This window comes from Embiotoca jacksoni, unplaced genomic scaffold (genome assembly GCF_022577435.1).
Source record: "Embiotoca jacksoni isolate LCO1_2020_lvr unplaced genomic scaffold, fEmbJac1.0.p SCAF_14, whole genome shotgun sequence".
Lineage (NCBI taxonomy): Eukaryota > Metazoa > Chordata > Actinopteri > Embiotocidae > Embiotoca > Embiotoca jacksoni.
This window is the reverse complement of record NW_027185274.1, coordinates 4,142,370-4,169,529: the sequence shown is the minus strand read 5'-3', so window position 1 is coordinate 4,169,529 and position 27,160 is coordinate 4,142,370. Positions and strand designations below refer to the sequence as shown.

General features: G+C 43.2%; 1 protein-coding gene across 1 annotated transcript; it reads right to left on the bottom strand.

Annotated features, from left to right (window-relative positions):
* Positions 1 to 5,501: 5,501 nt before the first annotated feature.
* Positions 5,502 to 27,065, bottom strand: blmh (bleomycin hydrolase). Its single transcript, XM_069147546.1, has 12 exons — positions 26,902 to 27,065; positions 24,662 to 24,859; positions 23,458 to 23,567; positions 21,842 to 21,983; positions 21,600 to 21,688; positions 21,399 to 21,491; positions 12,226 to 12,381; positions 11,972 to 12,130; positions 11,784 to 11,851; positions 10,864 to 10,981; positions 10,491 to 10,557; positions 5,502 to 5,810 (listed from the first exon to the last, which is right to left on the bottom strand). The coding sequence occupies exons 1-12, from the start codon at positions 26,909 to 26,911 to the stop codon at positions 5,662 to 5,664; spliced, it is 1,359 nt and encodes a 452-aa protein (XP_069003647.1). The 5' UTR covers positions 26,912 to 27,065; the 3' UTR covers positions 5,502 to 5,661.
* Positions 27,066 to 27,160: the final 95 nt, after the last annotated feature.

Here is a 27,160-nt window from a genome sequence, read left to right as displayed (position 1 = left end):
TTGAACTTCAGTAATTCCTCTGGACCATGTCTACCAGCCAGTGTTGCCATGACCAGTGTAACGAAGTGGTCGGTGAGTGTAAAAGCTCTGCGACTGACAAAGCTGCAGTAAACGTTGAGACAGTTGACACATTTTAATAAAAACTATTTTATAATTATTGTGCTCTCTCTATGAATGACGTTCAAGTCCAGTTTTTTTTTATTGAATATTTCCTGTTCACTACTGGCTTTGATGCAGCTACAACCTCTAATAAATCATATTCTATACATCTGTGTTTTTAACGGTCTGTGCCGCTGCAGAAACTCGACTCTGGTCTATCTCAGGATGCTAAACTGTCTCCACTACCTGCCAAAACAACACACAGTGCCAGCACAACTTAGGGGCTTGACCTCTTCCTTGTACCTCGATGACTGACATAAGCTGTCCCCTGGCTGGACAAGATCCCTCCAACTCCACAACAGTGACGTGCAACACACTAAAACTAAGGGCAGTGCGCAGGGCAGCTGAGGACGCATTACAGCCTGCTGCTGATCTGAGTGTAATGATGGCAGAATAACTATCGGTAGCAAATACAGAAAACAATACACAGTTATACTGTAAAAACTCAAAACGCAACAATCATTCAGAAGCTACTGAGTGTTAACTAAACAACAAGGATGTCGCTTTTAAGCTCTTGATTAAACATCAAATGTGCCTATTTAAAAAATGGCAGAGCATTTCTTCATGCAAGACATTAGAAGAAAGACGAACAATGTCACATGACCTGGAGAATAAACACCAGCAGCGACAGAAGGCAAGAAGAAAATATATCATTGTTATTCTGCATCTTATGATGATGCATACATTTCACATTTTGCTACAAAACCTAATGGCCCTCCAGTTATGATCTGACCCTTACAGGCGGGAGTGACTCGGCACACAGCGCCTCTGGCAGGTTGCACTGTAGATATTATTTCTAATTATAATAGAAGAACACAACCTCACTTCATGCAAGTAAGCGTTTCCATCCTGAAGAGATTCCTGAGCTGAAAACTTTAAAGCACAATCCTGAGATTCATTTTAAAAAGTGGCAGAGGCGTGACTTGTTGCTGGTTGTTGGTAATCACCTGTGTTGTGGTAATTATTTTGAGATTTCATTAAAACTGAACGGTTTAATGCCTGCATTGTGCGCGCTTAAATGAACAGCGGTCGCCGACCTGTGAAGCAGTGCCAGATAACAGCATTTGAAAAGTTATAATCCCCATGCTATTATTCATTCATTGTTACCAAAACATCAGATAGACTGATTGAGAAAACAAAAGAAAAAGAAAGAGTTGCTTGAAATCAGTTTGTACCTTTCATTTTAAACAAAAAGGAAGTTTTCTGTTGCAAACGTGACAAAATATAACAATTTCAATTCAAAGTCCTCAGAGAGAAATAATACAGATGAGGATGAATGACGGTTAAGAAGTCTCAAGAAGAAACTAAACTACTCGCACACCAAAGCTCGCACACAAGAAACACCTCGTCTGGTAAATCACTTCTCGCGTTGCTGAGCACCAACACCGACATACAGATCTTACACACTGACACGATACATATGGCGATGAATCTCTAATCACAGTCGAGATGTGATTAGAGTCAGCAGTAACTGCATGATGGACCCGCTGGTGAGGAGTGTGGTCTTACCTCCGTGTTTTCAGCGGGACGGTTCGTGTTGTCCGCGGAGCGACTGGTCATCTACAGCCCAGGACGTCGCCTATCAGCACCGACTAAACCCAATCACACAAATCGCACATGCCTGGGCTTACAGCGGGCCGTATTCTGCTCTGCCTGGCTTAAGACACTAACACACATACTCAAGCAGGCATGCACCCACTCACACATACTCTCAGCCAAACACACACACACACACGCTGAGCTTTAAAAAAAAAAAAAAAAAAAAAAAAAAGGATCCTTGCCCCTAATCCAAGACTCCTTGATGCATATTTATAAGAGGGCCCGAGAGCGCTATAAGAGGGACACGTATACATAAATCAAGCAGGAAAAATCAACGAGATGAAACACAAACATTATGATGTCAGAGTGAGACAGACTATTTAAAGTCTGTGCCCTGGTCTAACTAACTAACTAACCTATTTATAGCCACTTGCAACCTCCCGTGCCAAAAGGCCCCATGCCAGGTACAGTGGTCCAGTCAGTCTACTTAACCCTCATTGGGTGTGTCAGTAGAAAGTAGGGAGAGAAGGGCAAGTGTAAGAAATAAAAAGGGGGCATCCTGGGCATAGACTAAAAACACACACACACACACACACACACACACACACACACACACACACACAGTGTACAGTCTCCTTCCTTTAAAAGCCAGCTTGTGTGTGTGTTGAACGTCATTCCAATCAGCATCAGCTGAAGTACTAGGTTAATCCTCATTGCAACACACACAAACCACACAGGCGTGCGCACACACACACACACACACACACACGCAACTGAAACTGGGAAGGAGAGAGGGGAAAAAATGGAAGGCATTAATGAGACCTGTTATGTGATGATGAACGATGGGCTAATTCTTCCAGTCAGACACAAACAGCTGCTACATGGAAGCTGTCATAAGACTGATTTTTGAAGCCAGGCTGGTTTGGGTCATGAGTTCAATCCCGCTTTGTTCTGCGTCACCTGAAAACATTTCAACAATAAGCCTTCACAGGCCGTCTTCCAGGGAGGCAACATTCAGAAAGGTTATTTAGGCTTTTGAAACTGTGAAAACATACAACATGCACATTGAACCTTCAGGAATACAAATTAAATTTAGATTTGACCTGGTAACCAACCTCTGCCAAGTAAAAAAAAAAAACCTCTTTCCATTCCCCAATACAAAGAAAAGTTTACTTTTCAGAGACAGGCTAATATTTCACCACCGGTGGCTTTTTTTTTTTTTTTTTTTTTTTTTTTTATCTTATTCACTGCAGTCGTAAATTGCCTCATTTGTTTGATTTTACAATTTCTTTGACAGCTGACAGTGTTTTTGTTTGTTTGTTTGAACTCCTTTGTTTTCAAATTGCGGTGACATTTGAAATGCGGTGTGTTAGTACAGTGTCCGGGGACTCTGCTTCGTGGTGATTTTACACTGTCCATACAATTTAATTACTTCACAATTAAAGTCTCCGTTGAACTTTGCCACGCAGCCTAAAGCTCTGCACGTGAAGCGGGACAGCAGGATGGAAGCACTTTGATCTGGAGGCCACTCAAAAGGACAAAACTCAAAAGCATTTCAATGAAAACTAAATTCTCAAGACACTTCTGAAAAATAAATCAATAACAAATGCTTTCAAACAGTATTTTATATTTGGGCATATATGTAGGAAATGAAGCATTATCTAGCCAATTAGCACAATTAAGGTAGTAAAAGCTACATAAAGCATTTGGGTGAAAGCAGACAAATATAAATACAAAGAGTTGAGAGATTGCGACACAAACCCTCACTTGCCTTCGTAAAGTCGTTGTGTTGAGTGTTGAACTCCTCCGCTGGACGGATTTCCCCCAAAGATAAAACAATTTGCCCACCTGCTGAACCAGGACGAAACCGCCTGCTGACTCCTGATTGGCTGCCTCACGTCGCGCACTTAAAACTAATGAATTAATTAACGAATTAAAGCCTCTTTGGTACGTTCGCTTGAAAAATAATGAAGCCTGTGCAACAGACTACTATATGTTTAAAAATGGCTTTCGTTATTAATGGCCATAATCGAATCCTTTTACAGACCGGTTATTATTCTTTTACAATATTACACACATAACAAAACTGATGAGGCTATTTATTATACAATCCAAGTAGAGAAACAATACAAATATTTAATATTTAGTTAATTTTTTTTTCAATCACTTGCAAAATGTACAAAAAATAAAGTACATCCAAGTAATACTTTTTATTTCAAATACTTAGTTTATGTATCTGTGACAATAATAAATAACATTATTATAACCGATACATTTAATAAAGAAAAATCACTTCCTTTTTTTTTGTGTTAAATTAGTTTCAATCAAACATTTAAAATCATTAGTTTCCAGTAAATATTTATTTTCATGGGTATTAGGCTTTCTATACTAACCTTAAAACAAACCAATCAATGTAAATCTTTAGACCCACTTTATGAAACGTCACAAAGGCAAAGATAAAATACAAAAAAAGAAGAAATAATTTCCAGTTTCCTCTTGAGCGTGTTGTGAAACTTGGAGTTTTGTCTGCTGATATTTATACACCTCTAAATAAAGCCAGAAAAAAGAAAATACCATTCCTCTGAGGGAAGATTTCTAGGAAAGAAAGTGCTGGGCCTGTTATCAATCTACCGGCAGCCAACGGATAAATGCAACATCTATCAAGTCTTTGTAGCAAGTGCATATTTCGAAACTACCTCACAGTCTATAATTCACATAATACAAATGTGAATCTTTAGAGTGGTTCAAGTCCACCTGCAAACACGGAAAGATATGGACGAAATGAATGAAGAAAAACTGCATCAAAGCAGAAGAGTCGATTTAAAAAGGAGAAGGACAGCTGCAGATAAAGACAAAATGCCAGACGCAGGACAGGACAGATGAGGTACTCATGGGAGGAGATTAGGAAATCAGCTGGAAAAATTCCAGTTGCTGGGGAGGAAATGTGGGAGTTCATGTCTTTTGTATGTGCACGTGAAGGATTGTACTAATTTGTCTCCAGCACGCAGTAAAGGTGACGGGAAAGACGCAAGAGAACGTCACCTAAACCACGAGGAAGTGAAACTGCAGTGAAGTAAGACTTCATCACCAAACTAAACACTCCTGTCACAACAAACGCCGCCGAGCTCCTGGTCTTCTGACCACCTTCGACCCGCGTGCGGTGCCGATTAACCCTTCTTCTGCTCGAGCTGCGACAACTCATCCGTCACGCCAACTGCTGGGAGGTCAGAGGTCGTCCTTACCTCGACAGGAGTGTTTTAAAGCGGCGTGAGCTAGAAACATCGCAGAGGAGTGATTGCAGGAAGGCGGCAGGATTTTCACCTGACAGGTCGACGAAGCTGGAAAGTGTAGAAATGAGCGAGCGGGAGCCTTTTCCTGCTTTTAACATTCCTGGATACCCAATCGAGGGGGGATACAGAGAGAAGGTGTAATAACAAATATGGGGATGCATACACCCACAGGAGTCGCTCACACACATGCACACCTTTGCTTCTTTCCTGGTTTACATTGTGTAGATTGCAGAGAGGAAGTTTTGAGAAGATTGTGTGTTACTGGAAATTCTTTAAGTGTTTTTACAAGAAGAGTAAATCATTGCTGGTTTTTTTTTTTTTTTGTGTGTGTGCAAGATGTTAACCCGTTGAAAGACACGAGCACAGAGGGGGGAAACTGAAAATATCCAGCAGCAGAGTGTTGTACAATATTTATCAGTATACAAACCGTGTCCACAGCTCGGGTTGTAGTTCTGCTCTTAAATTCTCAGTCCAACTAAAGAAGGAAATAAAGCAGACAAAAGACGCAGGCAGTCCAGTAAAAAAGAAAACAAAATCTTTATTATTTTTATCTAGAAGAAACAGGCTGTTTTGGAAGGAGGTGTCGGGGAAATATTGGAGGTAAAAGCAGCCGAGGAATAGGGCGGAGTCAAATAGACCAGAGGCTGGGGCTTTAAAACCTGGATTCAGGTAGTTACGCCAGGGCTCCCATCGGGTCCCAGGCAGGAAGTACGATGGGCTCCTGTTGCATCACTTCCAGGACATCAGGGGGGAGGAACTTCCTGTCTACCACCACCTCGTACACATACTCGGAGAACCAATCGTCCGTCATGATCAGGTAACCTAGAAGGCAGACAGGAAGACAACAAATCAGTTGTCCACAAAATAACTCACAATTTAATCTCGGTGGAATTAGAACATTACGGTGGTTTTGATTTCACCTAAATGAGCTTCATGCTGGGTGGCGGGAAGCTTTTTAAATTTTTTTTTTTTTTTTTACAATGTTGCAAATCAGATGTGTAACTGGAATAAATTACAAAAGGCAAACTCCTGGACGTGATCACAGAAGTTGCTATATTGTTGAAAAAACTAATTCACAAAATCATTGGAAACCTTCTTAGAAATCTATTAGGAGGGAAAAACAATGTCAGACGTAACTAAAATACAATAGTCTGCACATTACAACACAGAAAGGTCTTGATACAAACCCTGAAAATCAGAGCCGTCTCTTTTCTTTTTTTTTTACTCACTGGCATGAAACCTAAAACCATCTCCGACTAGTTTATATTTACATTGTTCCTCCTTTAACACATTTCCTGAGCTGATCCATGTTTCATGATACAAAGCATAGGGGGATAAATATGATTGTAATAGGTGATAAGCAGCAAAATTCCCTTTGAGATCCATCATAGATCATAAAATGCATGACAAAACAAAGAGGCATCTCATACTCAGTGTTATGATCCCATGCAGGGCTTTTTAAAAAAAACAAAAAAACTTTTTCTTCCAGCAGTCTTTAGTCCAAGCCGTGCTGAGTTAGCAAGATTCCTCATCTCACTCATCTCTGTCTTTTTCTATAAAGGAGACTGATCCAACCTTTTGATGTGTATTTGCTAAAATAGCAGAATTTGAGGGAAAAGTAAAGTTGATCATTTCACAGAACGCCTCAAAAACAACACGTTCTTTTTTAATTTAAGAAAAGTGTCAAACTGAGTATCACGTCTCCTCGTTCACGGAGCGGGTTCGTGGAGAGGAAGAACAATTCAAACATACTTTGTCGATGCGTGTACGTTTGAATTTCTCTTCGTCACCAAACGGGAAGCCGGGTGGAGGACCAGAAGGACCACCGCCTCTCAGCGCAGGACGCATTCAACACACGCCCGCCCTGATAAAAACCAAACAATGTGTCCGCTTCTCTCCGTGTTTTCATACAAGGCCAGCATGAGCGAGCGAGCGAGGGCGGGCGGGTTATGAACGTGTACCTTGAACTGCCACGGAGAGGAGGGACGTTGGGAGAACTGTTTGGATGAGGATGCGCTCTCGCACCGAACCGACTCATCAGAGTGAAAGCTGCGCGTGCGCGCGAGCGTCGTCGTGCCAGAACTGTAGCTGAACTCGAGCTCCGAACTCAAACCAGATCTCGCACTGAACTCGAGCTCTCTTGCTCTCTTTTTCCCCTCGGATACCACCTTCCCCTCCGACGCTTCCTTCCCTCGTCTCGTGTGTTCAGAGTTGAGCAAACAAGAGCATCCCTCCCACCGTCGAGTTGACTTATCAAAGACGTCAGGGTAACCGCAAGAACGTGCCGCAGTTCAAAACAACGGATCGGGGTGGCGTGTGTGTTGTGTATCGCTGCTCTTCCAAGTACGCAAATCTTACATGGCACGTTGCCTGGTTCTCACTGCGGTATCCGTGTGTGTGTTGATGTGAGTTTCCTGGAACCCGCGTGTTGGGTGGCATGGCGCGTCTATGTATGTGTGTGTGTGTGTGTGTGTGTGTGTGTGTGAATGCTGGGTGTTATTTGTTTTTAGGGATAGGCTGACTGTCCTCTCAGAACAGATGGATGTAGTGAAAGCTAAAAACTGTGAAGCAGCCATGTCGCATTGCAAAAAAGCTTCAGCCAAAATACGAAAGAAACCAACAACACAGAATTTGAGGAGTTACTGATTTCATACCAGTGAAATGATCTGATCTGTTCATGTAGTGAGTTCATGTTATTTGACAGTCTAGAAATATGAAAGCTCTGACAGGTGTTCAAAGCTTTAAAGGAAGTAGAAAATGCTGGTTTTTAAATTAAATTACTTTAGATCAGACATAAGTACATAAGTAAAATACACCAAATATTATTCATCTGAGAAGTAACATTGACACTGGTGAAGGGACTTTAAAAGAGGTGAAAGCACAGAGATGCGTTTGGGTGAATAATAACAGCAATGGATTGGAGGAATTCTCTTCCAAAATATTTTTTTTCATCCACATTAACGTCTTCTTCTCGTACTTACTTAATAATCCCAGCGGTAGGAAAATACTTTGCCGTCACTCCTTGTCAAACTAATTGAGAGCTCAAACACAAGTCATGACAAATGTTAGGAAATCAAACTCCAGCTTTCAAATCCAAAAACAAAAACCTCAGAGCGCGGTGCCAAACATTTGTCTTAAACGGCGTAAAAGTATGAGTTGTGGAGTGAGTGGACGGCCGTGTGAAAGTTACACCTCTCACGAGAGACTCCTTCAGGGTTGGGAGGAAAATGAAAAGGCCTAAAGGGAGACATTACGTCTTAACAAACACTCCACTTTCTCTCACTGCTCCTTCTTTCTACCGCTACTCTTCAATTACTTTGTCATTTTTCCAGAAATCCACTTTACACCTTTTTCTTTCTGACCGATTCCACCTGCAGGACATCTTTGATGTCCGTTTCATTGCCCTGCTTGCTCCCCTCTCCTTTTCTCTCCTTGTGCCTCTTCAGCTTTTCCTCAAGCAAACAAAGCCCCTGGATTCTCACATAAGCTCCACTTCTCAAACGTTTGTCCTGACAAACGTTATTAATTTGGCTGCGGACGGGCCGGGGGCCGCGGCTTTCCCTCTTCTGCTGCTGTTTATGGAATAAGATATGCGTGAAATACATTTGATTTGACGGAGGGGTTTTCACATGTTTTCCTAACGGTCACCAAGGTTTGTGGGTTCAAGCAAATATTGTCAGTATGTGTGTGTGTGTCCTGCACTGTATTTGTGTGTATGCGTGTGTGTATGTATGCGTGTGCGTGTGTGTGTGTGTGTGTGTGTGTCCTGCACTGCGTGTGTGTGTATTTCCAGACGATGCATGACTGACCTTAAATACTCTCCTATAATTTGCAGAGGAATGTCGAGCTCAGAGATGAAGAGGAGAGGAGAGGAAGATGAGAAACACTGATGAAAGGATAGAAGGAATATCAACAGTAGTGTGTGGCAGCGCTGGAGTAGCTGCTGTGTTATGAGGGCCGTTTCAGAAAGTAAACCCTCCTTACTTACTTAATGAAAAACATTTGACATGTTTCCCAGACGACTCTGAATGTCTTCCTGGTTATTGGCCCGAGACTGACTTCGGTCGTCGGATTCGTTTTGAATTTGTGGTTAAAAACGAAACAAGAAACAAGCGACCACTAAAAAAAATAAACTGTCAGGTTCAAAAGTTACTCGACTTCACCGGCTTGCAGTGTGTTAGGAACTAAAGTTTAAAACTGTCCGTCTCTCAGCACGTTAGAACCAAAACACACCTCTAGCTGTATGTCACCACATGAACCCTCGATGTGTCCCGTCGGATGGATTTGTAGCAGTAAGACGGAGTCGGAGGGCCACGTGAAGAAAAAACACACCAGAAGAGGATTTTGTTTTTTAAGTTTTGCTCTCGAGAAAAAAAGTGTTGAGAATAAAGTTGAAACTATATTTCCAGAATCAAACTACGGGATTAAAGTCAAACTTTTTTCCTCGACATTTGTCTCTTTATTGTTGAATTGCAAAATAAAAATAAAAAAATCTCCCCCCTCTGATTTTTCCTGTCTCAACGTGGTCCTGATACTCCGTCGTGGAGGTAAAACATGCCAACATGTGTTTTTGTGCACCGTCAGCAGGTTTCTGTGCGTCTGGCTCTCGGCGATCGAGCTGTCATTCATTCTGCCACCTAAATTTCAGGACCGTTTTCCTTTCAGCGAACGATCGTCCTGAAAACGTGCTCAGCTTTGCTTCATTGTCGATATCTACCTGGTGCTGGTGGCACCTGCGAGGTATTTTGTTACTTTGTGATGTCGGTGTTGTGTTAAAGTTATAACCTCTACCAGACACAACAACATTTAAAGCAGATAAGAAGATTCATCTGCAAAATGGATTCATCCTGATAGAGCTGTCGCAGTTAGACGATACGTTTTCATGGATTCGAAAATCAGTGAGGATTTTTCCCATGAACTCCAATTTTGGTGAACTTTGACCCACGGATTTGCAGCGCTGAGCTGTGTTGCTCTATAGGTTTATTTTGCCTCCTCTGTCAAAACACAAACTGATACACAAAATTGCTTGTTTGTTATGAGACAATAGTCGACGGTTGAACTGCATCTTTTTCAATAAACTGTCTGATCTGCGTCGACTTTTTGTTCTTGGGGATTAGCTCATTGAGTTTATGCAACTGGCCCCAGAGCCTTTGAGTTTAAAAAACAAAAAAAACAAAACACTGAGGTCTGCTGGACCCGTGTGTCTGGGAGTCTTTATGAAACAGGACACAGCCAATTACAAATTCATAACGCAGCAACACAGGGAACCTCTCAGTCTAATCCTGTTCCTAATTCAAGAAGTACAAACAGGAAAATTATGGTTTGTAAGCAGACCAGATGACTTTGTTGGAAATGTATGTAAATGATTTAAAGACCTCACTGTGACTTGGCAACAGGTTAACTCTAACGTTGGTCGCACTTTATCACATGTTAAACTGAAAGGCAAAACAAGGAAATTCCCATCCTGGAGAAGACGACGGCAGGAAAGGTGCTTGGCGTTACCTTTGTTCCCACGGTCGTCGCCCCAGGAGTTTTCAACCCTCCACTTCTCGTAGCCTTCTTTCCCATCCTGAGGGAGAGAACACGAGTCAAGACGATAGGGAGATAAGAGGGAGAAGGAAAGAAAAGTGTCCTGACAGCTGGGCTTACTTAAAAAGGGGGAGGGAGGTGGTGTGTGTGTGTGTGTGTGTGTGTGTGTGGGGGGATTGACAGCACTGTGAAAAACTGCAGTGGATTAAAGCAGTGTAAACAGACGGCGGGACTTTGATGCATCAAACCCTGGGAAACGGAGTGTGTGTATCCGTTAGTTTGTATACGTGCTGTATGTATGCACGAGTTTGCTGAGCGGTTACATACATGTTTTGTGTGAGCATACCTTGTCTGTGACAGCAGTGAGGATCATCGCGTGGGTCATGAGAGAGTCGCCGAATATCAGCCTCTCGGCCTTCGAGAGGTTCTTCACTGAAACTCCAAACACGAGCTCATGGTTGAACCTGCAGCACACAGGGGGAAAATAAAATAAAATAAAATATATATATATAATACATGTATATTTTTATATCGCATTTCCCAACCTCCCTCGGTGACAAAAGGAAGTTTAAACTGTGCCCTTGATTTCACCTCTATCCTCATTCCAAGAGAAAAGGGCTTTGATATCTCCACGGGTAACTGCCTGTATCATATTCCAGCAATCCTCAAATCTATTTTAGTGGAAGCAGGGAAGCTGTGATTGACCATAAAAAGACAAAAAGCTCTGCCTTCATTTGTCTGGGATTTCACAGCGGCTGAAAGACAGCTCACCTTTTCATTTCCACCTCCGGCACAGCTGGAGAGAAATGAGGCTGCATTAAGCCTCGAGCCTCATTCCAACCTCAATCTACTGAAAGATGAGCTTCAGCGGAAATGATAGCAGACGTTCGGCACCGTGCTGGTTTGGTTCAGTGGACAAATTTGAGCCTGGCGCCAGCAGCCCAGACACAGATGCTGCTGCACCTGGAGGGCAAAGACTAGCCACTGCTCCTCTGGGGAGAGGCTGACACCTCTTAGAGGCACATGATGATGTCTGGTCCGGCCGTGTGATGATGTCGCACACATGGGAATGATTGTTTGATTGATGTTTAAAGGAACGAGTCGCCATTTTTTTTTTAACGCTGTCCTGACAAAAAAAACCCCCAAAAAACCACCCTATATTCCAACAGGTTTTGCTCGCTGTGATCACTCTTCCTAATTCACTACCAACGTTTAACGATGACGGAGCGTACAATCTGAATTATACTTATATATATTTATACTCACACATTCATGTCATTAATCCCCAGCTTGCCGTGGAAATGTTTCCCGACGTCACAACCAAACCACACGGCCTGATAAGAGGTGCAGACAGAAATCAGTCGTCATGTTCAGTCATGACACGCGCACGTACATACGCACACGCACACACACGCACACGTCTCCAGTCGTCACGCCCATTCGTCCCAGCCTACCTCTCCGTCCTTGATGGATTCAGCCGCGGCCTTTTTAAGCAGCTGGATGGGCTGGTTGTTGTACAGGGTGCTGCGACCTCCGACCATGTTGCCCAGGAACTCCACACTGTACAGCTTCCCATAAGGGTTCTGGGGTCGAGGGTCGTTTACGAGGCAGACCTGAGGGCAGGGAGTTTAACATACAAGCTCAGAGACGGCACGGCCTCACAAAGTGAGTCTGCAACGGAGGTCATTGTGTCCGACGAGTCACATACTTTGTCCTGGATGTTGTAGAGGGGTTTGACGTGCTCCTTGTAGAACTCCTGGGGGGTCAGAGGTCCCATGCGATGGAAGTTCTTGTCCTTGTCCCGGTACTCCCAGCCGATGGTCTCAGGAGGGCTGCCTAGACAAACACTGGCCACCCGGAACACCTGCAAGCGGCAGGCAGGCAGACACACACACACACACACACACACACACACACACACACACACACACACACACACACACAGTTTGAACATCAACTCCACAAAACTGCACTCAGACTTTACAAATGTGGCTTTTAAGACAGACAAATCCACGTTACTCTCATATTTAATATTCACAGGCAGTCAAAAAGTCAGATGTCAAATTTCAGGGTGAGAAAACTCTCTCTCAAATCCCTCAGATACCAGATTTATGCACCTATTCTCGATTAGTTGTAAAGACTGGGATGATGGCTCTTAAGATGGCCAGTTAAATTAGCAGTGTTCAAGTAAGGTGTTGTTCTCCTCGCTTGACTGACGCTCAGCTGTTGTTGGAAATAGCAACTTTGCTCTCGCTTTAAAAAAAAACCCTCCATATTGTTGCTCCCTCCCACTGCCGACATGACGTCCAGCATTTATTCAAGCTTCCAGCATTTCGGTAAAACCAAAGCATTCTTTGCTCTGGGCTGCTGTGGCTCAGATATTAATACGGGTCATCCACGAATCATAAGGTTGGTTCAACCCCTGGTTCCTTCTGTCCACATGCCAGAGTGTCCTCAAGCAAGACACTGAACCTTAAGCTGTTTCCGATGGCAGACGAGTGCCTTCAACGGCAGCTCTGCCGCCATCTGTGTGAGAACAGGAGGCAGATTGAAAAGCGCTTTGAGACTGCCGAGGTGAATAGGAGTTAGAAATTGCAGATTATTTATCCTTAGATCAGCCGAAATGTTAATTTTGTGTCGATACTTTATTTAAAAGTTGTCAAATACTGATGCTATTTCAATATTATTGTGCATCCTGACACGATGCTACATCACCGAGACAGGAGAGAAAGAAACCACCGTTAATCAAATGATATTCTTAATGTGTGCTCATTGAACCGCTCCCCTGAACCTCCGAATAGTTTCCCCTCTCCAGTGCTTCCCTCCCCTCCATCTCTTCCATAGCCCTCCGTTTGCACCCCACCCTCCCTCTCCCCCGTCCACCATGTGTGTCTTCCTGCTGCGCAAAAGTTCAGACCGAGTTCCTGTGGGCTAAATCGGGTTGTTTGGACTGGGCCGTCTGTCGATCCGGCCCTTCTAACCTCAGATATAGTTATCTCTGGAATTTCCCCCCTTTTTGTTTTGCACTTCTGCCCTCCCCCCCTCCCCCCCCCTCCTCGCAGGACTCAGCACGTCCCTATCAAATACAATTAAGAAGGCACCGAGAAATGAAGACGCAGCGCGGACCGTTGTTAGTGTTGGACAAAAGAAGTGCGACTAGACAGGGACGCACATCTACAGTGTGTCGACAACACAGGGTAGTAACAGTCACACTGTCCTGACTGCATGCACCAATGGTGAAACATCACGCTCTCACGGCCTCCACTGTGGATGTCAGAAAGGACACATTCCCAATAGACTTTTACACAGAAGTTTTATTGACTCCTTCAACCGATATCCAGAGAAATGACCTCTCTGCCAGGCTGACTGTAGCGCTGACTGCGGGATTATTTTTGGCCAGATCTTTAGAAATGCTGCAGCCATGGCAGACGTTTCTCACGCTTAGCCGACACATATTAAATTCCCCCTACATAAAGATGACATTCTTACTTTTGGCCGAGATGCACTGAGAAAAGCAACAGAAAATATGCATACGTCCAGGCCCGGCTTACTCAAACAAACGGCGCCCTTCTTCATTACAGCAAAGTCACAAAAGTACAGACACGCACAAAAATACACACATGCGCTGAGTCAACAAAGGCATCTGTTCAAACCCTCTCGCCCCCCGACCTCCAAACTACCTTCTTCCCAATCCTACTTTGTTTAGACTGCCCTGTGAGGACACACCGAGGTGTCCGTCCTCTTGTCTGGTCTGTGTTTGTCCAGATGCTCAGCGTACCTTCACAGGACATCTCTGCTACCTACTGACCGCCGCCCACTCCTCTTCGTTCCTCCTCCTCGTCTCTTTCTTTCAATAACAACCCTGCTCTTCCCGCTAACTTTAAACCTTTCCACTCACTTGGCATTCGTTTCTTTCAGATGCCCCGACACGCACTGAACGCATCGTCCGTGCAGCCGGGTCATCCCACCTTCACCAGGTAAATAAAGTGGGTGTGAGGGGAACGGCTGGGGACTGATGCGGAGAGACCTCCGTCAGAGAATAAACAGCCACGGGGACATCACAGCAGAACCAATATTGAAACACCTGCCGCCTCGGTGACAGACAAGACATGAGTGGCAGCACAACTCGGATCCAAAGGGACATGCAGTATGAAGGCACTGTTGCGTCTTTTTGTTTTGAGGGAAAATTGCTGGAACGGCAATCAAAAACCAAATCAACCAAAAATTTGCCCAACCGTGACCAAATACTAAAAAAAACCCCCAAAAAACGATGAGAACTTGTTTGCAATCCAAATAACAATATTCTCAGTTCATATAGTTACTTAAAAACTTGATGTTTGATATCGGAGCGGAAAAATTGGTCTCGAAACATTTTTTTCAATGCTTGAATAAAAATTTCAATTCCAATAATTATTAAGGATTTTTTTTGGGGGACAGAAAATTCACAGTGGGAGCATTTTAAAAACAGAATTTAAAATGATTTGAGCCGAAGCCCTCGAGGGGAGACTTAAGTTTCTTCATTAAACTACAGACATCTTTCATAAAATGTGTAGGGCTTGACTCATGTTTGGACGTCATTCATATCTCAATATTTCTAAACATCGGAGCTGCCGACAGCTTTCAGGATCCAGCTGTTGCAACTGATTGAGATGGGAGTTTGTTAACATGTGGCTTTCTCTTCGACTCGTCGGTCTCGAGCAGAAGGTCCACTTCAGGTCTGTGTCTCGGTCTTGTGACGGAGGAGGTTTGCATGTCTCGCTATAAACAATGAGCTAAATGACCGCACGCCATTGGAGCTAACCGCGGCTAACGTTTGATAGCATCTGCGTTCCTGTGTTGACGAGCTGGCGTCTCTCTCTGCATGTTTATTTGTTTTACGTGACCCAAACAAACAAATCACCTGGAGTTAGGAGTGAGACTAACGCATCCACTCAGCAGAGTCAAAGTCAGTCGAGGACAACGCATCATACCGCATATGGGCATTCAAAAGCAAAACGGGAGGATGTGTAAAAGTATGTCGAAATATAAAACTTCTCCGCTGACCCTCCCGAGTGACACTATAGCGCCATTATTTCTGGCCCACCGAGCACTCCGGTACCGTCCACGCGGTCTGATCTACTGCAGCCCGGTGCAGCGTGCGCACACGCAGAACGGAGTCTGTGCGCAGGTCGGTCTCCACGAGGCACCGATGCAGAAGCAAAGCGAGTCCCAGAATACGGAGACCTCGTGGAGGGAAAACTACTGCAGCGATTACAAAAAGATGAGACGATCTCCGGAAAACTGTGGGGAAAAAAAAACAACAACCTCCGGGATCACTTTGTCAAGGAAAAGCAGACATTTGTGTTTGCGTTTGAATGACTTAGTCGCTTATTGCCATTTCATGTGTGAGGTTGCAGGTTGAGGAAGTCAACAACGACTCAACCGCAGGTAGAAGTGGTGATCATTTCTTTGTTGGTGACACATTTCATGTGCACGATGACCGAGTAGCTCAACTCAACAATTCCTGAAATTCATTTTAAGTGAAGGTGAATGTTATTAGTGCATCTGCCAGTTCAACTAACGACAATCTAAAATATTAAAATGAGAAAAGGGGCCTTGTTTTCTGGTAAGTCCACTAATTTTCTCGAAATAAAACAGAAACTGTAACTCTCTTTGCATTTGTCATTTCCTGTATTAGAGAAAAGTGTTCAAAAATCGTGCAGAAATTTGGGCACGTTATTGATTCATTATTTAGTTTCACTGGTAAAGATTTAATAACAACTATGGGATAATGGATTTTACCAGATCAGTTTTCTAAGTGAAAAGAACCATCCTCCGAGGGCATTAAGTCGATAGTATATGAAACAATGAAATCAAAGTACGTGTTTAGCAAAACTATTTTTGGTTTTGAAGGTGACAAAATACTTTTAAAATACCATGAAAATGACTAATTAAGGGTTCACAATGGTTCTCAGCCAGTTAATGCCAAATTGAGGCAAAACATGCACCTCACTGCTACTCTGGAGTAAATTCAGAAGAATTGTCTAGAAGCTGGACTTGTGAGTGTAAGCAAATGACACCATGCAAACAGTTTAGACAAAAGTGAGTGAGGGTTTGATTAAACTTCCATGTTTTGTAAACATGCAACACATGTGGTCATTGTTACATTTGAACAATTGTGCGAAGACATTGAAGAACTGCGAGTGGACATCCCACAAGTGGTGATCCCGAGGTTCCTCCCGCAGCCCCCCGACGACGACACGGAAACCCAACCGCGTCGACCAGTGCGACCCCGGAGCCGACGGCCTGCAGCGGGACGGTTCCTCTGACCTGCAGCGGGACGGTTCCTCTGACCTGCAGCGGGACAGTTCCTCTGACCTGCAGCGGGACAGTTCCTCTGACCTGCAGCGGGACAGTTCTTCTGGCGGCCGATGGCCGTCTCATGAATTAGACTCGTCTAATTAATTAAGAATCACTCTCCGTGTGCTGGGAGCCAAGACCAGAGCCGCACGCGGTGTTTCTGATTCCATGACGCAATGGAGCATGGACGGGCTGCAGCATGGACACGCGATCTGTGTGTGTTTCATGTGTGTGAAGAACTGCATGTCGAGTTTCCAGTGATCGTGGCTTTATTTGTGCACGCTGTCTGCTCTTAATAGAAGAGATATAGCATGAAAGAGAAAGCCCTTTCAGCTCATCCTCTCTGCTGTAACAGTGCCGAGCATGGCTACCGTCATCCTGACAACGTCTGGGAGGACGAGCTGTCGCTGCTGTTTCCCTCACCGCCCCCGCAGGTGCAGCATGGCGCGGGCTAAAACGCCTTTTGCCAAAGTTCTTGGATACATGTTGTGTGGTCGGTTTGGGTGAACGTGCCAGACCGGTGTTAACAAGGAGACTAGATTCCTGACACGCAAAGCGATTCGTTTAAATCAAGCGCACCCCGGGCACTGTAAGTGGAAGCAGAGACGTTGACCCCGGTTGCCTGTCACGGGAGTGCGCGTGGGGGCTGGCGTGACGAAGACCAGGGCACAATCGCAGCCGCCACGTGGGGCAGGTGGACAGCATCACTTCCACGCACACCAAAGTAGGACTGACACGACACTTTGATCTCCAGAAACACGTGTGCAGATGCACATGGATGCAACCGCGTGTGAACATGCCGAGGAAACATTAGTTTCCCACTTGCACGAGTCCAAGAGAACCAACGTACGTCAGCCTGCAATTACAGCAGGCGCTCGTGTCCACAAACACAGCTTTGGACCCAAGGATGTGTATTTTATGGTCTGTGAAATTAATTTGTAAACCTGATCTACACAAACAGTGCTGTACCAAGAAAAAAAGAAAGAAACGAAAACACCGCAGCACCAAAAGGCTCATGCACACTGATGCTAATGCAGCTCTGGACTCACCATGGCCGTCAGAACCGTGAACCATCTGAGGTTGGTCACATCATGAATTACAGAGCTCAGTGAACGGAGCTGTTAAAGCTGGAATCACATCCAACTCCAGAACAAAGCAGCTTCAGACCTCACAAATATGATGTCATTTCAAAAGCACTCTGGCACTGAAACACTGTTAAAGGAGTGTTTTAAATGGTGATTTAGATTAATTTGATGAAGTTCTGCTTGTTCGTTGTGTTTATGCATCAATGCAAGGTTGGTGCAAAAAAAAAAAAATAATAATAATTGTATAATCAACTATTTGATCCGTCATTTAATCATCATTATTAAATGACATTCAAATAGCTGAAATTGAATATCTTTATGTTGACAATTTAGGAAGGTGTGACCAGCATCGTACTCAATACTTCATCATTTCTATTGATCAACTCATCAGTGAAGTGATCAACCATTTAAAATATAATATATAAGTTGACAACACATTGTGAACAGATGTTTTCAATAATAAATGGAGTTTAAAAAAGGCATTCTCCGAGACCTAAATAGATCTTACTTATATATGGTCTACCTTTAATATGGGAGAACATGACAACTCTGACTGCTGTGTCAAATACATGGAAAGGTTATGTTTCGTGATTTCAATAATTTGGGATTGAAAAAATTGAAATCAAGAGATCTTTGCAGCATTATGAATGCTAATTATGAAAATAATGCAGGCAAAATGTACTCGCAACAATATCCTTGAACAATTTGGCTTTCTGAGCGCTCGGCGTTCTTTTGAAATGACCGAATCCTCCATCCCGACCGGCCGTGACTGAGTGCTGCTTCGCAAAACAAACCGCTTCCAGGTGGACAAACAACACACACACACACACACACACACACACACACACACACACACACACACACACACACACACACACACAGAGCAGCGGACAGTCTTCACTGTTACACAACATGTGCGTGTATGCACAAGTCTGGCTGTGTGTGTGTGTGTGTGTGTGTGTGTGTGTGTGTGTGTGTGTGTGTGTGTGTGTGATGGCTGGGCATCCATTGTAGGTATAGTGAGATAAAAGTGACTGTTTAAACAAGCATCCAGCCACCAGCACAATACAACATAACAGCTGACAACAAAGGCTGCTTAACAAGAGTGTGCAATTGTCTCAATGGGAGATTGATTGACTGGCTCCACACACACACACACACACACACACACACACACACACACACACACACACACACACACACACACACACACACACACACACACACACACACACGCAGAGATGCGCACGCACACATAGTTCCATAAACAGGATCTTTATCATCTGGGCGGTGTGCAGGTGATGTTGTTTATTTGTTGCTTTTAAACACTCAAAAAATGACGTGTGCTCATCTCAAGAGAAATTTACATGTGTGCCTCCATTACACTAATAAATAGGTACTTTAACACCTCCTACACTGTAAGCTCACTACAAGAAAACAGAAGATATGCTTACTGCTTTTGTAAAAAAAGAAAAAAAAAAAAAAAGGAGGGGAAAAACCCTAATAATTTTTTTTACTATGTACTAGCATGCAGGTAATTTGTTTAAAGGAAATGATATTTAGGCTATTAAAGAAAGACAAAGTCGCTGTTAGCTGAAGTCAACCTAAACTAGTGTTTCTTCTACTGCACGATACACAACATTGTTTTCTTCCATGTACCAGGACTTAATGGGTTAAAACATCTTTTTTGCTGAAGCACTTGTAGGCTGAATAGCATCATTGTGATATTAAATCCTAATTGTGAAGGTATGAAATGACAGTAAATGTGGGGATTCCTTCGGGACGAAATGAATTGCCCAGATTCATCTGTCCTGTTTGAACGGAGTCATTTTCACACTTCCTTTACAGACAATAAATGTATTTTAAACAAAGTATGACTACACGACTGTTCGTTGCACCGTTGAGTCGATCACCTGAACATTATCTTCTTACTCTAAATCAAACACTGAACACATGCACACTTTTAGAAACCACCTCTGACTAATCATTGCTCATCTCAGTGATATATTATTTGACAGCTCCCTCTTCTGGTAAAAATGAAGTAATGTTACACAAACTGTAAAATATTTTCTGTCAACTATGCCTACACAAGTCTTCATTCAGCCGTGTGTCTTTCCATTGTCTAATTAATTATCTAAATGCGTCTTTATTTTCTGCAGCACATATTTACTAACTACACAGAGGCAGTGATTCTTAACTGCTCCATTAAACTATGGAGCCGCAGGAACTAAACAAAAGAAAGGAAATAGAAACTTAGGAACTTCTTTTTAACGTGCAAGTTAAACCGACTGATGACTCCATCCTCCCTCCAACACTTTAATATAAATCTGTAAATGTTTTACAGTTTTCTTATTTCTGTTTTAGTGCACAACTATTGTGAAACAATTAACGAATGAAGCTTTGTTTCTATCAGTCTGGTCAGGAAGCTGAAGACGCCACTGCAAGAAATGTCCGTCCCTTAAGTTAAAACTGACTCCAGAGTTGATTACTTCTTCCGACATTTGTGAATAAAGCTTTATAATTTTAGCAGCTAGCAATCAGCAGTGTTTACAGTCCCACAGGCCTTTTTGCCCTTCAGCACTCATTTAAAAGGAAAATGGAAATTTCAGTGAAATATTGTGGATATTTCCATTTCTTTTCAACATATTTGTCTGAATGGGTTTTAGGGATAGGGACAACAGATGAATACCAGACAAATTAGGACACAATACAAAATAAAATATATTAGGGACGTTATGTGGAAAGTTACAGCTTGCATTAATTAGTAGTTATTGTGGTGAAAAGGAGAACCGGGTATAAAAGTGACAGCTGCAGTTCCTTCAGTACGTTGACCTCTCGGATGGCAGAGCGACAGTTCAGTGTGGAAACTTCACACCTCTTAAATCAACGGTGGTCAATGAACATGACTGCAGACACGGAGCCAGACTGATCCACCAGTCACAGATATATTGGTGTCAGTGAATGTGTTGTTTGACATAAAAACTTTTTTTTACAGAGCATAATGCCGAAAACTTTGCTTGGAATAATTTATAAATTACTCTATTTGTGTGTTTGTTTGTTTTTTTTAATTTACTGTTATTTCTAATTATTACATTCCCTGTGAAGTTCACTGTTTCAGCGCGCTGATGTAATTTGGGAACAAAAAAGTTCATCGTTTAACAGTAAAATATCCTTTCTGCATTACATATCTTTGTCTTCATGGATGGGAGAGGATGTGGAGGGCCGGGCTGGACGGAAAATCAGCTCCGCAAACTTTTGGAAAGTACTACCGTTCTTAGCACCTGGAACTATTGAAGAAGAACTGCGGTCAGTCTGTAGTTCCTCTCATCAAACACTCATTATTTCCCTGAGTTTCTCAAAATGTCTGTGGTCACAGGACAGGAGGACTGTGGAAGGTTTCTGTGGTGCGAATGAACACGCATGAACAGAAAACAGCTGCATGCGCTGTGAGTCTCACCTCCTCTATCATGGTGTCCATAGCATCAGACAGCTCGGCTTTAGTGGCGTCACTGGCCACCATGTTCCTCAGTCTTAGGCAGTATTCTCTCAGCTGTAATGCACCGTGAGACAAAAACCAGTTAGCACCGCCTCATTGATTTTCTGACTTTACGCGAGCGAAATTGAATTATTCTGAACTAAAGGAAATGTGGAAACGTACCTTATGATTGAGGATGTCATTCATTCTGCGAGAGGCCTCTGAGCTGTGTGACTCTGGAAAGCATTTCTTTGGAATGACGCCATACTTTTCTAAAGGACAGGACGGTGTACAATTATTTTGACAGCTAATGTTCAGCACAACTAGTGTTGTAACAGAAAGCACATATTCTTAGACTGCACAGGCAATTCAAACAATCAACATGAACCTTGCTCTACTATATGTGTGTTATAATGAGAACCAACCAATGAGATTGACCAGCATGTCCCACTGTCCTCCGTCATTGGTTGGATTGGAGAGCAGGAACTGGACCAGGCGTCCGTCCACCGGCTCCTTCCTCTGAGCCGTCTCCACACAGGCCTGCAGGAAGTAGTAGCAACGCTCAACCTGGAGAGAAGAAAACAAACACAACGCAGAGACGCAGAAAGTAAACAGAGAGACTCAATGCAACATATCATGTAGGTAGGTAGTTACTTTATTAATCCCCGAGGGGAAATTTTTTTTATGTAATGCACACTTGTAGATTTGCCCCAAGTTTGACTTAAAGGTCCCATATTTTAGATTTCCTTTGTTTTATTGGCTGTCTTGATATTCATTAAAACATATTTTTATGGGTTGAAGTACCAAAAAAACAATCTAAATATGGTTTTACATGGTTTCTCTGAAGTTCTACCAGGAACAGGCTGTTTTTGTCTTTTTTATGGTGTATTGATATCAATGACCCTCTCTTCTGATTGGCTGACTCTTTTCTGACTGATGCAGGCTCAGGCCAACCAGGTTTTTTCTGTGTTTTAGCTTGCTAGCTCCACGCGAAATAAAAGCTGCGTGTTTTCTTCCACAGTAAAGGATGGGCAGTGGGTCGTGCTAAGAGCAGACATGAGGTTGAGTTTGTGACATCACAAAATTATGGACGTACAAAAGGCAGCAGTTGCTAAATAAGGGCTGGATACGGTTCTCCATGGACTGAGTGTTTTGACACTTTCACAGGATTTATAATCAACAAAAACAGAGAAATCTTAAAGTTTACAATATAGGACCTGTAGCATACAAATATGAGGACTTAACGCTCTTTGAAACCAAACAAGAGATTTAAAACCAAAAACATTCAAGTATCAAGTTATTCATTAATTATGAGACCTACACCTTTATAAGACTTGCGGCTATGTAAAAGAACATTAACACCACAGCTTTGAAAGAACATTGGGTCATTGAAACATCCAAATTCAGAGGCCTGACAGACGGATGAGGAGACTGGGACTCGACATTTCACGAGAAACGTACTTTGGCTGACTGGACGTAGTCTTGCGCCAAAAGACTTACAACTCTACACCTCTGACGTAAAGTAATGGACTGGCTGAGAGGGAGCAGGATATTCTTACAGCTTGATATTCACGGTCTCCTTCTTTAGGAGTAATATTACAGTCAATAGAAATCCCTGCAGCTCACACTTGTCACAAAGAAAAGGTGCATTCATGGCACTACTATTATCTGTCTTAGCATGCAGGAGAAACAGAGTCAAGGCTAGAGAGAGAGAGAGAGAGAGAGAGAGAGAGAGAGCAGTAAAAACATTTCTAGGCGTCACTGTGACGTCAGCACTGACCACAACACACAAAAGGGGGTTTTAGGTGGACAATGACTGTATAGTAGCAGAGTGCTGCAACTAATGCACATACGTGCACACACGCAGGGTTTTCACTGCAAAACAACTCAAATATCCCTTTACCAGAATGTTACAAAATATGGAACTAAAAACCGCAAAATAACAACAAATAAAAAAAGAGGCCACAAGTATTAAAAAAAAAAAAAAAAAAAAAAAAAGACACACCGATTGACAGACGTGTGGTTTCACTTTATGACTTACCTTGTCCCAGAAAAAGAGATAGGACTGACTAAACTCAAACTCCTCTATATTAAACTTCTTCATGAAGGGAAGTCGCATGACGTTGAGGCACGAGAAGATCCAACATCTCCCTAGTCACAGAATAAAGAAAGATTTGGAGAAAACTGCAGGTTAGTAAGGACTTCAAACGTGACCGTACGAGTAGCCGAAGTTCTGCACAAGCACACACGTGGACTTCTTCACACGTCCTCTAGCACGTCCAAATCCCTCCGATGAACAATGGGTACCTGAAGAACTGAATCTGATTTGGTGGCTCATCACGAACAAATGCATGTGGATGTCCTGCAAAGCTTGCTGATGTTTTTTTAGATTGATGGAGGAGTTGGAAGCATCTCAAAATATGCTGTGTTTCTGAAATAAACGGGCAACAAAAGCTATTTGAGGAGGAAGATAAATGCATTCATCAGTTGCCAACCTACAGTCTGCTTCATTGTGCTTCATGTGGTGTGGGTTGTCTTCGAGATGCTTTAAGTGCATCCATCCATTTTTTTTTTGGGGAGACACCGACTATATTTTTTCACACAAACGTTTGTAGCCCACACAATATCCACCGACACATAAAGTCAGTCCGGCTGCATCGTTGGTGTGCAGCACTTAAATCCTTGTTCCAAAACAAGCGAGAAAACCACAAACATAGAACCTGTTCGGTGTCGCTGCTGCCAGAGTTCAGAGTCAAACACAGACAACAGCACAAAGGGCCAATCGGTGATATGAGGATATAATAAATAAATGTTCCAAATTAATATTACAGTCTGTCAGCATTTTAAGGAATAAAACAGAGGGTGTAAAGTTATACTGTGATATTTGCTGTAATTGCTGGATGCTCTCAGTCACCATCAGTCTGGAACTTACTTTTCCTACTAATGCACTGCCACAACACAGACGTGTGATATTGCATCTCAAGGAAGAGCATGCGTATCAATCATTTGTGATGTATAACTGTTGTGAATATCTATTTACTTCAGAAATATTTCCTCTTACCAGTGTGCACTACATAACAATTGTTTGTACTGTTTATAATACAAAATAATGTTCGTATACAATACATGTTTACAGACTGCAATATCTGTGCGTTTTGACTCAAAGGCTGATTTACATGTGTATCCTGTAGAAGGTACGCGTGACCTACGTGTCATGAATGTATCTGTACTACAGTCTGTCCTACCTGAGTTTTTCTGGTTGGTGATGGGCTTGCCCTCTGTGGGGATAGAGTGCTGGAAGATGTGGACAGTATCCTGGACAGTCTGCCGGTGCAGACAAACCTCCAACGGGTCAATGCAGGTGGACACGTTCTGGGCCAACAGGTAACGTGGCTCGGCCCGCAGCCGCTTCAGGAAGGTGGTGACCTTCTCCTGACTCAAACCTTTGGGAAGCAGATGGGGGGAGGGAGTGACGGGACAGATCAGAGGGAAAATAAAAAAGACAGGATGGAGAAATTAATGGTGAAAGAATGAGGAAGCAAAGGCAAACACTAATACAATTAACTTGTAATGGGAAGACTTTCATAGCTACACAGTTAGATGTCTATATTAGAGGGGAGGAACTTCCCCATCTGTCCTAATTGCCATGACTCCACCGTGCACTTTAGGCATACACACTTCCCATTTCAGATCTGGTTTACGAGCACTCACGCACTCAGATGTCACAATAATGCCTGTAAAATACCAGATCAATAGTCATAAAACAACAGCACTTCCTTTATTGAATACTACAAGTGCCTGGTGCTTCTCCTCTTCCACCATCCATGCAGAGACCATGATTGTCAATAGCCTATTAAGGATTTTTAACACAATTATGATTATAGCTCTGATAAAGAATGAAGAACATACTGGGAAAGGGAGATAGGAGCAGCAAACAAGGACAAAAATGGAGACTGCTTTCTAGTAGTACTATAAGTGTCCCAGAGGAGCTCATGGCTGGTCAGAGCTGGCTGGCATCACAGAACGGCTCCATCTGGGACAGGAACACACTGGAAAGCTTGTCTAGTAGCGCTGGACGGGAGGAAGGAGGGATGTACACACTTTGATAGAATCAACCTGGCAACTGGTGTGTGGTTTGTAATTCTGTCAAATAATGGTGCAGAGCAATTAAACATTGAGAGGGACATTGCCTAGTCATGCATGTTGCTGAGAGTTCGACCTCTCTCTCTCTCTCCCCCCTCTCCCTCTGTCTCCCCCTCTCTCTCCCTCTCAGAGGCATTCTGTTATTTTCCATTGGCACAAAGCTGAAAAGCACTGACCGCCGTAGATTAGGACAGTGTCAAACTTCATTAACTGTCATGCTCATCTTATGAGAAAAAAAACAAAAAACAGAAGCAAGCCAAAGGCAGAGGATATTCTGAGAGCACGTCTGCACCGGGTGCCATGTCAACCGTTCTCCTGATGGCACAACTGCCGAATTTCTTTTGACACTGATGAGTGTGGATAGGTTATGAAGTAAGTGAAGAAGGCACATTGTGTAACAGAGTAGAAGCAGACAGCTGTAAAACTTGACAGCAGCTTATTCAAACACTTCTCGTGAAGGGTGGGTGTCGAGGAAGATGCCATGAAGACTAAGTTAGTCGGTCAGGCTGCTGTTCAACAAGTGAGGGTATGAATAGTGAGGGCAGACATCATGCTGGTTTTCTATGGAGAGGGGCCAAGCACAGGCAGCCAGGGTGACATGCAAATTTACACATCAGTGGTTATACAACTGGATTTATATTAGCTAAGCACTTTATTATGTCAACTACAGTTGGACTGAAGCCTAAAAGAGGAGACCAAGTAGATCTGGTGTAGCCGACAAAGTCACAGTCCAAAGATCAGGATATTATGACTCTATCAAGGTCCTTAGTTGAATTAAAGCTTAACACGCAGGGAGCAACTTGCCTGTCTGGATGAGTTAGTAAAATAAAACCAGGTCTCAAACAGGAAATCAAAGCCGAACATGTGCCTGCCAACATAAAGACTAATACAACCTGAGGTAGGAAGCAATGTTGGTCAACTAGTTTGGCAGGCTTAAAGGTTGACTTCCACAGGTTCAGTCATAACTAGAACCCAATAAAAGTGTTATAAAACCTTCCTTTTTTTTTTTTTTTTTAATAAATCTCCACCACTTTAAAAGAGTTTGGAGAGTTTCTGGCATTTTCCAAGTCCATTCACAGGCTGACATGCACATGTCCTGCAAACGGTTTCTAAACGAGTGTGTTAGTTCCACGTGACTCCGGTTTGCACGGAGACACCGGTGCTGACAGTGAACTGTCAAACCTGGCTGACGAAACCAAGGCGAAAGTCACGCTAGCGGGCTAACGCAAGGAATGCTAATGTAGCCGGTTAGCTCCGTCAGCTGTCATCCTCGCGCCGCCGAAAGCGGACTGTGCTTCCCGCAGCCGGCGAAATAAACCACCGCGAGTGCCGCTCGACCTACCGGTTTCCATGTTCCCGAGAGGCTTGAGGAGCGTTTGTCTGTTGTCCTAAAAAAAAAAAGTCACCGGCTCTTTGTTTTTCTCATTCACCGACAGGCAGGCGGTGTGTTCTTCTTCTTCTTCTTCTTCTTCTTCTTCTTCGCCTTCTTCTACGTCTTCTTCTTCTTCTTCTTCTTCTTCTTCCTTTTAGGATTGTTTCCGCAGTCAGCAGCCAGATTACAGGAGGATCACTGCCACCTACCGGCTGCGTCTTGTCCGGCT

Excerpts from the sequence above, each read along its gene's own strand:
- blmh (XM_069147546.1), bottom strand. Across the intron at positions 21,492-21,599 it reads ATGACATCCTCAATCATAAG|CTGAGAGAATACTGCCTAAG; the intron begins GTACGTTTCCAC and ends GGTGCATTACAG. Across the intron at positions 12,382-21,398 it reads TGGACACCATGATAGAGGAG|GTGTTCCGGGTGGCCAGTGT; the intron begins GTGAGACTCACA and ends TGCCGCTTGCAG.